The sequence below is a fragment of the Haplochromis burtoni genome, unplaced genomic scaffold (assembly GCF_018398535.1).
Source record: "Haplochromis burtoni strain Fernald_Lab_line unplaced genomic scaffold, NCSU_Asbu1 Contig_179, whole genome shotgun sequence".
NCBI classification, from domain to species: Eukaryota; Metazoa; Chordata; class Actinopteri; order Cichliformes; family Cichlidae; genus Haplochromis; species Haplochromis burtoni.
In genome coordinates, this window is record NW_024582540.1 from 919,406 (window position 1) to 931,481 (window position 12,076).

The 12,076-nt window shown below is 42.2% G+C and overlaps 2 protein-coding genes across 2 annotated transcripts in view; one reads left to right on the forward strand and one right to left on the reverse strand.

Annotated features, from left to right (window-relative positions):
- Positions 1-77: 77 nt before the first annotated feature.
- Positions 78-12,076, reverse strand: part of fbxl13 (F-box and leucine-rich repeat protein 13) — a 13,660-nt gene continuing 1,661 nt past the window's right edge. Inside the window, exons 2-16 of the mRNA XM_014337395.2 lie at positions 11,498-11,593; positions 11,256-11,391; positions 6,908-6,960; positions 6,565-6,665; positions 5,914-6,043; positions 5,392-5,490; positions 5,179-5,299; positions 4,701-4,943; positions 3,474-3,636; positions 3,276-3,395; positions 3,032-3,155; positions 2,852-2,932; positions 2,410-2,544; positions 2,140-2,303; positions 78-2,058 (exon numbers count right to left, since the gene is read on the reverse strand). Of these exons, the coding sequence (XP_014192881.2) occupies positions 1,944-2,058; positions 2,140-2,303; positions 2,410-2,544; positions 2,852-2,932; positions 3,032-3,155; positions 3,276-3,395; positions 3,474-3,636; positions 4,701-4,943; positions 5,179-5,299; positions 5,392-5,490; positions 5,914-6,043; positions 6,565-6,665; positions 6,908-6,960; positions 11,256-11,391; positions 11,498-11,593 (1,881 nt within the window). The 3' untranslated portion in view covers positions 78-1,943. The remainder of the gene's footprint in view (positions 2,059-2,139; positions 2,304-2,409; positions 2,545-2,851; positions 2,933-3,031; positions 3,156-3,275; positions 3,396-3,473; positions 3,637-4,700; positions 4,944-5,178; positions 5,300-5,391; positions 5,491-5,913; positions 6,044-6,564; positions 6,666-6,907; positions 6,961-11,255; positions 11,392-11,497; positions 11,594-12,076) is intronic.
- On the forward strand, positions 5,719-11,125 carry LOC102298774 (leucine-rich repeat-containing protein 17). Its single transcript, XM_005934173.3, has 7 exons — positions 5,719-5,973; positions 8,156-8,357; positions 8,440-8,916; positions 8,997-9,211; positions 9,831-9,986; positions 10,444-10,585; positions 10,674-11,125. Exons 2-7 carry the CDS (start codon positions 8,233-8,235, stop codon positions 10,951-10,953), a joined length of 1,395 nt encoding a protein of 464 aa, XP_005934235.1. The 5' UTR covers positions 5,719-5,973; positions 8,156-8,232; the 3' UTR covers positions 10,954-11,125.

The window sequence follows — 12,076 nt, forward strand, 5'->3', positions numbered from 1 at the left end:
TTTTTCTTTTTTTTGTCCAAGTTTACCGAATGTTACTGGAAGCTACCTCAAACTATGAAAGCACCGTTGAATACCTTGCACCTCTCCACTGTTACCCTTGTGTTCACCTCTAATTAATTATAGAGTCACATATTTGGAAATATTATTTTAAAAATGAGTTTTGCAGCTAGCAGCATGTCAGTAGCATGATTGGGTTCAAGTACAACAGTTTACGCAGTTTCCCAGAAGTAAACACGTGCAGAGGTTTACCAATCTGCAAACTGTGGAACGATTTTAGAATAATGTTCCTGAACATAAAATTGTAAATATCTTAAATATTATAAAGAGACTCTGGAGAAATCTCTGTTGCGCAAAGGACAAGGCCAAAAATTGATGCTGGCTGCGTGTGGTCTTTGGGCTCTTGGATAGCACCGCATTAAAAACAGACACGATTCTGTCATGAAAATCAGTACGTGGGCTCAGGAGCCCTTCCAGAAAAAGGTCATAGTTTGCAGCGCCATCCAAAAATGCAGGTTAAAGCTCTGTCGTGAAGATAATACAGAAATCCCACTGTCTTCTTTGGACTAAAGCCCATCAAACATGGATTGAGGCAAAGTGAAATACTGTTCTGTGGTCAGACAAATTTAAATTTGTAATTGTTTTTAAAAACTTTTGGATGCTGTATCCTCTGAACTAAAGAGAGGGTCAACCATCTGGCTTGTTGTCGGTGCTCAGTTCAAAATCCTGCATCTTTAACAGTATAAGGGTTCATTAGTGACTGAAGGCAGCTCGCACACGGAAAAGTACCGTCAACGCTGAAAGATGCATATAGGCTTGCGAACAACATGCACCGCCATTCATTTTCAGGAAGAACTACAAATTTCAGTAAAGCAAGTTCAGCATCTGTTAGAACAGCATGACTCCATAGTAGAAAAGTGCTGAACTGACCCAAAGTCCAGACTTAACTTATTAAAAACATTTGGTGGATCATCATCGTCAGACCCAGCAGTGCCGAGCAGTCAGAATCCTATATCAGTCAAGAATGAGACAACATTCCTCTCCCAGACGTCCAGCAGCTGGTCTCCTCAGTTCTGAGACATTAACAGACTGTTGTTAAAAGAGGAGATGCTACACAGTGGTAAAAATGGCACTCTGTCAAATATGAGATGCTTTTCTGCCATTAAATTCAAATTGAGTAGTGACTCTATAGTGTGGTCCACGCCAAATCCCTTTGGAGTTGTGTCAGGAAGGACATCTGGTATTTAAAATAAATCAGATGGGAATAAGGGAGCAGTAGAAAAAAGCTTCACCATCTATGGGATAAAATGTACATCACCCAAAATTGGAACAGTAAACTTCTAAAGCAGGGGTCTCAAACTTGCGGCCCGGGGCCCACTTGCAGCCCACCTCACCCCTACTTCACGTTTGCAGTTTTGTTATACAATATTTGAAATTAAAACAAAAACCGAAACACTACATTTTTGGAAATATTTGTGGGAGTTTTCTTGTTTGATTTTGTACTACTTGAAGACTAAAGTGGTCCTCCAATGAGCAGTGGCCCACGACTCATTTAAGTTTGAGACCCCTGTTCTAAAGATTATGTTGAGACATTTCTGAATTTGAAGCAAACTTTGAATTCAGTCATTTCAGACCAATGATGGCCGGAAACATCAAGTCCATGAGAAACTGTGCATATAAATAGGATTTCCAGTGAGAAAAGGTTGCTATATTATTAATAGATAGGACCGCAAACTGGCTCCTGAAGTAAACTAGTACACCACTTCAACTGTGCTGTTGGAAACTGATGAAATGTGTCAGCAAAGCAGGTAAAACTTTGTGTTGTAGGCTTCTGTCTCGACAGGTACAGACCAGAAAGACCACACAGGTAAAATTCAGTTTATTTCCTGCATGGACTTATTGCAGTTGTCATTACTGATTACTGCTTTGCTACTTCTGATGGATCATCACTTGCTGGGTTTTGTGACCAGATGCCCCATGTTGTATCCAAACCAGTATGGAGGGGTGTCGCTGCTGTGCTCCCAGTATGTCACACGTGGCTGAAGTTTGGAGGCAGCTGCCCTGAGGAAACACCTTCATCGATCAGTTAAAGTTTTGGGCAGGAGTTTAGCTTTGCTGTGAACTTTTAAGAGCATGCTGTACCTCGAGATGCCGCTGCAGCAGGCCATCGTGATGGAACTGAGTGGAGGACAAATTCTTTCCAAGTACCAAAGTGTGAGATCTGTGAGAAGAACACAACCACTCACATCAAGTTCTCGCAAGTACTGAGATCCACTTGTCAGATACTGCACGGCCATATCGGTCATCTGAGGCAGGGGGAGAAAAATGAAAAAATGTCATGAAATGACAAGAAGAAAGGCAGTTCCTTCAACTGGGTAACATTAAATGCCTTAGTAATGTGCACGTTTATACCTTAAAACAGCCGACCATCCGCAGTGCGACCAGGCCTCTGCAGTAAAACGAAAAGGCTCTGACGGCTGCGTCAGACAGAGCCACACAATGAGAGATATCGACATGTTCCAGGTCTGTCACATTCTTGCACAGCTTCTGCTCATTGTGAGAAACAAAGAAAATGAGAGATGTGTGATGAAGTGTTACTGATTAGAAAATAAATGAGGACTAAACATGGAGGAAATTGGAAATCATTTCTTCAATAGTGTTGGCTTGTTGAAAGCAAAAGATTCTTTGAAATAGCTGTGGAAAAAGAGAAGGGTTTCATTTTGTAAAACCATTAGTCCAGGAAAAGGTTTGGATACAATTGTAATTCCCGTCAGTTGTCAATGTTACAAAACAATGTGAGAAGAAGAAAACTTGGACGCTGAACAGTTGGCTGAAATTTCAGATAAATATGCACCTTAATTCCAGCGTCTGTGACAGAGAAGCACTTGGCAATAACCAATTTCCTCAAGGGAATTCCCTCAAGAGTGGCCAGTCCCTAAAAATGCAAATACCCAAGTTACAGGCTGTTCTTCAAATTCCCGAAATTCAAATCTTCAGCAATGCGTGAAAACAAGAGCAAACATGGTAACAGTACTTGATCCTGGATGTTGCAGCTGCTGAGGTCAAGTGAGCAGAGAGAGCTCCCACCCAGCCACTCCACGGCCGAGTCCGTCAGCCTCTCGCAGTAACTCAGATTGAGATGGAGAAGTTTACACAACCTAACAAGTTGGAAAAAATGCAAACAAAAGCTGCTTTATGATAGTATTTAGGCTCAGTTCTGGGTAAATACTCATGAAAAAAAAAACCTGTCATATAATCAGAGACGTAACTGGGTGTACCTTTGTGCAATCCTCATGACAGAGATGTCAGTGATGTGACTGCAGTGACTGACATTCAGTTCTTGCAGTTCATTCGCTGAGCAGCCTTTAGTCAAATACTGCACCCCAACATCAGTCACCCTGAAACACATTATTTAAAGAAATGTAAAGAAAAAGGTATGAAAAGTGAGACTTCGGTCATCACAAACAAGCACACACCTGTTGCAATACGAGATGTTAAGATACCGCAGATGTTGGAGGGAGGCTACAGATTTGAGGCTTGCGTCAGTCATCCCGGGGCATTCTGCTGCGTGGAGCCTGCGGAGACCTTGTGAGCTTCTGAACAGGGCGTTCCAGCTCAAGTCTGTGAGCTGGTAGTTGCCTAACGCACAAGCATTGTGTACAACATAGTGGAGAATAACTGGAGCAGTATTAAAACTCTTCACACAATGGGGAAACAATTATTTGATCCCCTGCTGAAATTTTAAGTTTGCTCGCTTGAAAAAAATGAACAGCCTCTTAATTTTTATTGTAGTTCCATTTTAATGGAAAAAGACAAAAATCAACCAAAACACATTACATACAAGTTATAAATTGATTTTTTTTAATGTCACTGAGTGAAATGAGTATTTCCACCCCAAGCAAAACATGACCTAATACTTGGTGGAGAAACCTGTGTTAGCAGGCACAGGTAGGTCACCAGGTTAGGACACATCTTAGGAGAGACTTTGGCCAACTCCTCAGTTTGGCCTCTGCTTGGGCACTCAAAGCTTCAAGTCCTGTAGAATTGTCCTGTACCAGTATCAGAAAAAAACAGTCCCAATGGATAATGTTTCCAAGTCCATGCTTCACTATCGGGATGGTTTTTTTCTGGGTCATACTCAGTACTTTTCTTCGTTCAAACGTAACGGGTTGAGTTAATACTGTAAAGCTTGATTATAGTTTCATCTGACCACAGCACTTTCTCCCAAGCCTCATTTAGATGTTCACTGGCAAACTTACATGTGGCTTCTTGAGCAGGGGGACCATGTGGGTTCAATCCATTATGGCGTAGTCCAGGGGTGGGCAACTCCAGGCCTCGAGGGCTGGTGTCCCTGCAGGTTTTAGATGTGTCCTTGAACCAACACAGCTGATTTAAATGGCTAAATTAGCTCCTGCAGTTCTACAGAGGCCTGGTAACGAACTAATCATGTGATTCAGGTGTGTTGACCCAAGGTGAGATCTAAAACCTGCAGGGACACCGGCCCTCAAGGCCTGGAATTGCCCACCCCTGGCGTAGTCTATTGCCAAGCTGATTAACAAGGTCCTCCTGTGTAGTTTTGTGCTGATCCACACACAATTTTCACCCCATGAGGCATCGTCTTTTATGGAGCTCCAGAATGAAGGACGAGCAATGATCATTTTATAGTTCTTCTATTTCTGAATAATTGCACTAATAGTTCTCACCAAGCTTCTTGCTGATGTTGTTGTACCTCATTTCAACCTTTCCCAGGTCTACCATCTTGCCCCTGATGTCCTGTGGCAGCTCTTTGGTCATGTCTATGATGGTGGAGAGGTTGGAATGGACAAAACTGATTATGTGGACAGGTGTGCTTTGTACATATGAGTTGCAATCAGGAGTATCTTTGTTTGACTGACTGAAATCTGTGTGCAACTTGGGCACACAACCAATCTGTGGAATCATGAATTATTCAAATACTTGTTTCACTCAATGGCACTTAAATCAATTTGTAACTTTGATGTAATGTGTTTTTTCTGGATATTTCCTTGATATTCTGACTCTCCTTTTAAATGAAGCTACCATAAAATTTAGAGACTGATCATTTCTTTATAAGCCGCAAACTTACAAATACAGCAGGGGATCAAATAATTATTTCCCCCACTGTGCGTGTATTGAAATGAAGACTGTGGGATGTGATCGCACCCTCTATGCTGAAAGACTTCAGTTTGGCTGCTTCAGCAACAGCTTTGAAAGCGATATCGGAAAGATGTGGTGCATCCAGCAGAGAAATAGCAGACAAGCAGTGACATCTGGTAAGGAGGGCCTGTTAGAGAAGAGCAACATGGGGTTAAGGGTGTGGGTACAAAGAATTATGCACAAGACAAGACACATTCATGTGCCATGATTTACACTCACCAGGACACAGCTATCTGAGAGCGTGAGCATGTCGTTGATCACAATCTCTTCAAGTGCAGGACATCCAGCAGAAATATATCTGAACCCAGCCACGGTCAACTAGGAGGAGAGGGGAAAATCTGTGTCTATTTCTTCATCTTAATCAGTCTCCTGGATGCACTTTTCCTCATTCACAGAATTTTCAGGGCCCCATAAAACTATACATCTGGAAGCAAACTAATACGCATTCCCAGAAAAGTGTCTTTCATGTTGCAGTACGTGGGTTACGTTACAGAGTGTACACATGCTGAGTGGGTGGGCCAACCCAAACCTCTGCTTGGCCACAGCTGCCTTTTCCTCTCTTCTGCTCATTCGCTCGGAGCTCTCCCCGAGTGCAAACCCCAGCAACGCCAGGAACAAGAGAGAACACGTGCAAACAGACGAGTGACTGGATTTGTTCAAGACGGACTGAGGAGGTCAAAAGCCATTTGCTGTTTTCAGCTGAATTTGAGTGGAGCAGCTGAGAGAAACACATCAACTGACCTGGGTGCAGCCGGACAAGTTGAGGTGGATGAGATTGTGGCAGCCCTTCCCTGTGGCCAGGTACAGAAAACCTTCGTCTGTGAATCTATCGCAGTAGGCCAGACTCAGATACTGAAGGCTCAGGCAGTTTCTGTTAGATGTAAGAAATGATGAAGGCAAATTATTTGTGTTAATGAGCCTTGTACAGATCATAGCTGGTTGTTTGGTTGTTTGTTTTTAGCACAAAAAGTTACATTTGAAAAGAAAGCCTTGGCATAAAAAAAGGAAAATGTCATTGTCAATTAAAGGTGAGCATCCTCACATTATTCTGTGGGAAAATGTGAATCAGATAGCATTGCATAATACTACAAGCTGTGAGAGAGCAACACCATCATGGAAATTGATCAACCTGTCATACAATTATACAGTGTAGCATCTGTTTCTCTAAATCATTTTTCTGGCACAGACCGCATTCATTTCGGACATGAAATACAAGCCAGCTGTGGGCTTCAACTGGACAAACAGACACGTAGATAATTCTGGAACCTGAGGGGCGGGATGCCATCAGAAGGAAACATTATGCACACCAATACACCGTTTGTAGCATCTTTTAAATCTATTCTGGTGACAAAGTCTAAATCACTGATGGTTTTACCACAAATGGAGACCTACCTGGACAGCTCTTGTAGAGTTTTGTTTGTTAAGAGGGTGCAAGAAAGGTTCAAGTAGAGCAGGCAGGGACAGCCCTCCAAAATTCTCTGGACCATCATATCCTACAAAAGGAGAGATTGAAATGTTCCCATCCAACCAGGAAGGAACCTGTTACTAGAATCTATATTTGGAAAACTGACCATTGCCTGTTTATTTATCGGTGGATGAAATCAATTAGAATCAGGGTTTTGTCAAGGTTTAGAAAGTCAAAGTCAAACTTTAGAAAACTGTAAATGTGCACATACAAAAGCAAGATGCATTTTTCTGTAGCTTTAAGATGTTCGTTGTTAACATGTTCACTTACTGTAACATTAAAGCACTCAGACACATTGAGCTCCTGCAGGTTTCTGCATTCACCTGCAATAAAACAGTGAGCAGTATAGAACAGATACATGTGTACTTGTACTATGCTGAATATTTTTTGAAATACTTGACTGTATCTTAATGAATGAACAAGTATTGTCATAGTAATCCACTGTATTTTAAAGCTGTACATACACCAGTCAGGAATAACATTTTGACCACCTGCCTAATATTGTGTTGGTTGCTGTCAAAACAGCCCTGACCATCGAGGCACGGACTCTACCAGACCCCTGAAGGTGTTTCTGTGGTATCAGACACCAAGATGTTAGCAACAAATCCTTTAAGTCCTCTAAGTTGTGTGTTGGGGGATCCGTGGATTTGACTTGTTTGTTCAGCACATCCCACAGATGTTCAATTAGATTGAGATTTGGGGAATTTGGAGACCAAGTCAACAACTTAAACTCATCGTTGTGCTCTTCAAAAAGTTCCTGAACCATTTTTGCTTTGAGACAGGGTGCATTATCCTGCTGAAAGAACACAGCAGAACATTGACCAAAGCATCACACTGCCTCCACCAGCTTGCCTTCTTTCTACAGTGCGTCCTGGTGCCAGGAGTTCTTCAAGTAAGCGACACACCTGCACCAAGCCAACCATGTGATTTATAAGAAAACATGATTCACCAGACGAGAACACTTCTTCCATTGCTCCATGGTCCAGTTCTGATACTCATGTACCCCTTGTTAGTTTATTCTTGAGCAAACTGCGATGGACTGTGTATTCTAACAACTTTCTATCAGGACCAACGCTAACTTTTTCGGCAGTTTAAGCTGAAGTAGCTCGTCTGCTGGATCGGACCACACAGGCCACCCTTCGCTCCCCACAAGGATCAGTGAGCCTCGGCCTCCCATATTCATTCCTTGAACCACTTTTGATAGGTACTGACCGCTGAAGACCAGGAACACCCCACAAGCTGCAGTTCTGGAGATGTTCTGGCCATCATAATTTGGCCCTTGTCAACCTCGCTCAGATACTCACGCTTGCTTGTTTTTCCTGCCTCTAACACCAACTTTGAGGACAAAATGTTCACTCATTTGATAACATAGAGATAAGTGTTATTCACTTCACCTGTGATTGGTCATAATGGTATAACAGATTGGTGTGTTACCTCTCACTTCTGCAGGGATGACAGCTCCTGTGTACAATCAACAATAACAAATTTGCCCTTTGACCTGTTGTTTCCATTTCCCAGTTTGAAAACTTTCATCAGAAGCTGATTTGACTCCAGTTCATCTTGCTGAAGAGACAATCCCCCCTGCAGGGTTCAGGATGCGTGCAATCCCCCCTCTCCTCTTATTCTGCCTTTTCCTCCTGCTGCTCCCATCCATCCAGATGAAAAAACCAGGAAAGGGCAGAGGCCTCAAAGGAGCAAGGCACAAACTCACACGGGACAGGTATGGATTACTCCTACATTTAATTTGATTTCTGCAGCCCATTTTTCACAGATTAATCAGCTGTTTGTGTTTGAATCGTCAGGACAAGAGGTCCTCGCCGTCACAGCAGGTCAGGCCCATCTGGTCTTGTGTCACCCAACTGTTTAGAGTCAACAGAATCTGGGCATGTCTTTGTAGACTGCCAAGAACGGCGTCTCTCTTTTATTCCCACCGCAAACACATGGTCCAACAAACCCAAGCACCTCCTTCTAGCCCGTAACCGAATTAAAGTCCTTCATGATGGAGCCTTCCTCGGATACGAGAATTTAGATAGTCTGGACCTGCAGCAGAACCAGATCTCTCTAGTGGAGGATGGGGCCTTCCAGGGTCTGACAAAGCTTACCACCCTGCTGCTTCAGCACAACCGCCTCCAAACACTTAGTGAGGAGGTTCTCATCCCCATGCCAAACCTTGGCTACTTGCGTTTATATGATAACCCCTGGAACTGTCTCTGCCCAATTGATAGTCTTGTACGCACTCTTCAGGTGCCAAGCAATCGTAATCTAGGAAACCACGCCAGGTAAGTGATTCCAACAAAACTCAATATGTAGTGTGCACTTTTTAAGTCATTACTCAGTGTCCAAATGTCCCCTCTGCTAGGTGTGCCAAGCCCATCTGGTTAAAAAACATGAAGTTGAAGCACGTTGATCCTGAGTTACTCTGTAAAGAACCAGACCCGGCCAACAACCAACAGAGTGATGAAACGGGTTACACGGGCGTTTTAGAGCCCAGTTCAATTCGAAGCAAACCAGATGCTACTACAGTCTGCTTCACCTACCATTACCCCCAAATACGGATGGACTGCAGTAACCGAGGCAAGCTCTCTGCACTCTACCCTCCTCTCCTCTGAGCCATTTCCTGAGAGGTTTATCACATGTGTTTTTGTTATGTAAGAGAGGGGTTAGGAAAAATACCTGCGACTGTCAGAGAGCGTGTATGCTCATGATTAAATATTGCTGTTGCTTGGCTGGGACGACTAAACAACTCACTCAAAGAATTTTCACAACCTAACGTAAAACAAGCAAACATGCACGTGTGGGTTTGCAAATGTGTGCTTACTTAACCTCTTATATTATCACTTTATAGGAGTTTGTCACCTTATAAATTTGAAAAGAAAGCCAACATCTGGCTTTTTTATGAGAACAGTCCTATTAAAATAGAAAACCATTTGTAGTGTGTCCAAAAAAGGACTAAATTAGATGTACTACTATCATCCTGCTGGCCCGAAGCCTGTATTTTAGTGTTTAACTCATTTTCTGGATAGAAACAGAACTCCAATTTGTCTCTGTGCTACATTTTAGTTACTAATCATCCAGTAGTGGAACTTGTGCTGACTTCTTGGAGCACTCTTGGGTTTGACCAATTTGAATTGAATGCATGAAAGATTGAGCTGAACATATAGATAAAGCTTTTTCTGCATTTATTTATGCTCAGGTTTAACTGAGGTGCCCTCAGGTATCCCCGACAACGTTGTCCACATCGACCTGTCACATAATTCGATCAGTCACCTCAAAGCTAGAGACTTTCATGCCGCGAAGAGTCTCCGAACCCTTAATCTCAGCAATAACAACATGGAGCACCTGGACAAAGGTAAGCATGCTATTATTACCTATTTTCTAATAATCAGGGAATACAACAGCATGTACGGCGCTCAGTAGGTTTGTATCCACATGCACAACTGCAAATTTGTATACGCCACTTTCTTTATGTGATGGATACCATATGGATATGCAAAGTCAAAAGGTTAAGAACAGTTATACAACTCTTGCCGCCTTCTGTTTCCCATTTTGTGTTTTCAGAGACAGCGGGCGTTCTGCCATCGTTCTGTATACTGTAATAATTTAATTTATGGTGGGGAAAGCTTAGGAGGTTGAAGACAAAGTGATCAGTGTGGTGAAGTTATTCAGACACACACTGAAGACAGGCTGAGCATTTATATTAAAGTCTGACTGCACTGCTTTTGCTCTTCATATATTTATACTGAGAGAGTCAAGAAGCTAACGGAAGCTGTGCCCATGAACCTCTGCTTTCTCTCTCTCACTCTCAGGCTCCCTGACTGGGCTCTTGCATCTGCAGGAGCTGGACTTGTCAAACAACAACCTGACGTTTGTCCAGCACGGGGTTCTTGAAGACCTCTACTTCCTGTTACATTTAAAACTGGAAGGAAACCTCTGGGTGTGTGACTACAGGTGGGTTCCTCAGCTCAAATTTTTATAAGCATCTTTTTTCAATGTTAAATGCTGACAAGTTAACTAAAAACTCCCTGCCTTTTTTCAGCATTCAATACATGGTTTACTGGTTAAGCCTCCATCCAGGAGTGAGTCCTTCAGGCCTGGTGTGCTACTCTCCTCTGGAATATGCTGGGGAGAGCGTGGAGGAGTATGTGAAAGCTTACAACAGAGAGTGTCCAAAGCAGCAAAGCAGGCCAGATCAAGACCAGACAGACCCCGAGCTCTGGAACACACTGATGGAAGCACAGGCAGAGCTGGAGGAGGAGGAGCTGGAGCCGAGCGCCTTGAGGGTGCCGCAGAAATACCAGATCATCAGATTGTCCTGACTCAAGTTAAAATATGAACCTTAAAGGCTGTTTGTTTTGCCTTCATTAACCTGTTCTGTAATTTGTAAAGCAAAAAGTCTGCATCAGATGAAAAAACTATTTTTTTGTTGCTTTTATGTGTTATCGGTGTTGTGTTTGTAATTCAAATATATAAAGATCGACATTTTGATTAGTTTGACTCATTATTGTGGTTATAATAATAATAATAATAATCATAATCATAATCATAATCATAATGCAAATTGCATTGATCATTGCACACCTGCATATAAACCACCTTAAATCCAGCATTGAACACTTACTGACAAATCTCAGGCTGGACCACTGCAGGGACGTGCAGCCACGCAGGTTAAGATGGGTCACAAATAAACGGTAACTCTGCAGAATGTTCTTCACTGTGCAGTCTGTTATCCAGTCTTTGGCCACAGATAGGTTGATCTAGTAAGAGCAACAATTAGGGGACATCCAGACTCTTGCTATTTAAACTAAAAAAAATTTAACAGCATCATAAATTAAACACAAGAAGTAATCTCTGAGTGCAGACCTGACTCCACAACACGCCCGACTGGATGATAGATTTCCATGTGCAGCATACTTCAGCACAGTTTAGCAGGTCTTGTAATTCTAAGTACTGAAAGATCTGAGGATTAACATAACAAATCATCTTTTTTTTTATCACATGGAAAAACAGCAGACAAATGACACTTGACTTTTCTCTGAATACTTAAAGGGAGTTACAGTAAAACTCTGGTTTATAATGTTGTTGCCATGAGGTGATGAAATATTACAGTTAGGTTTGTAAACTTTTAACCAAACATTGAAGCATACTTAAAATAAAAACAATATTTTTTATAAAACACAAACGTGGACATAGGATGTAGACACCATTTTTTGTATAAATACAACTTTCTCGCTTTCTGTTTGATGTTATTGGCCCTCTCACAGGGTCTGCTGGCACCTCTGCCAGATGTGAACAAGCACCCAAAGCCAAACATAGTCATGCTGAAACACTGTTCATCAACCGAGGACAGAAACAAATTCCACACGAACAGATGCTTCAACTGGTGAGTGGAGTCAGTGTTGGTGAGTGGAGATTATATATATATATATATATATATATATA

Excerpts from the sequence above, each read along its gene's own strand:
- LOC102298774 (XM_005934173.3), top strand. The coding sequence starts at position 8,233 with ATGCGTGCAATCCCCCCTCTCCTCTTATTCTGCCTTTTCCTCCTGCTG. Across the intron at positions 8,917-8,996 it reads AATCTAGGAAACCACGCCAG|GTGTGCCAAGCCCATCTGGT; the intron begins GTAAGTGATTCC and ends CCCCTCTGCTAG. Across the intron at positions 9,212-9,830 it reads GATGGACTGCAGTAACCGAG|GTTTAACTGAGGTGCCCTCA; the intron begins GCAAGCTCTCTG and ends ATTTATGCTCAG.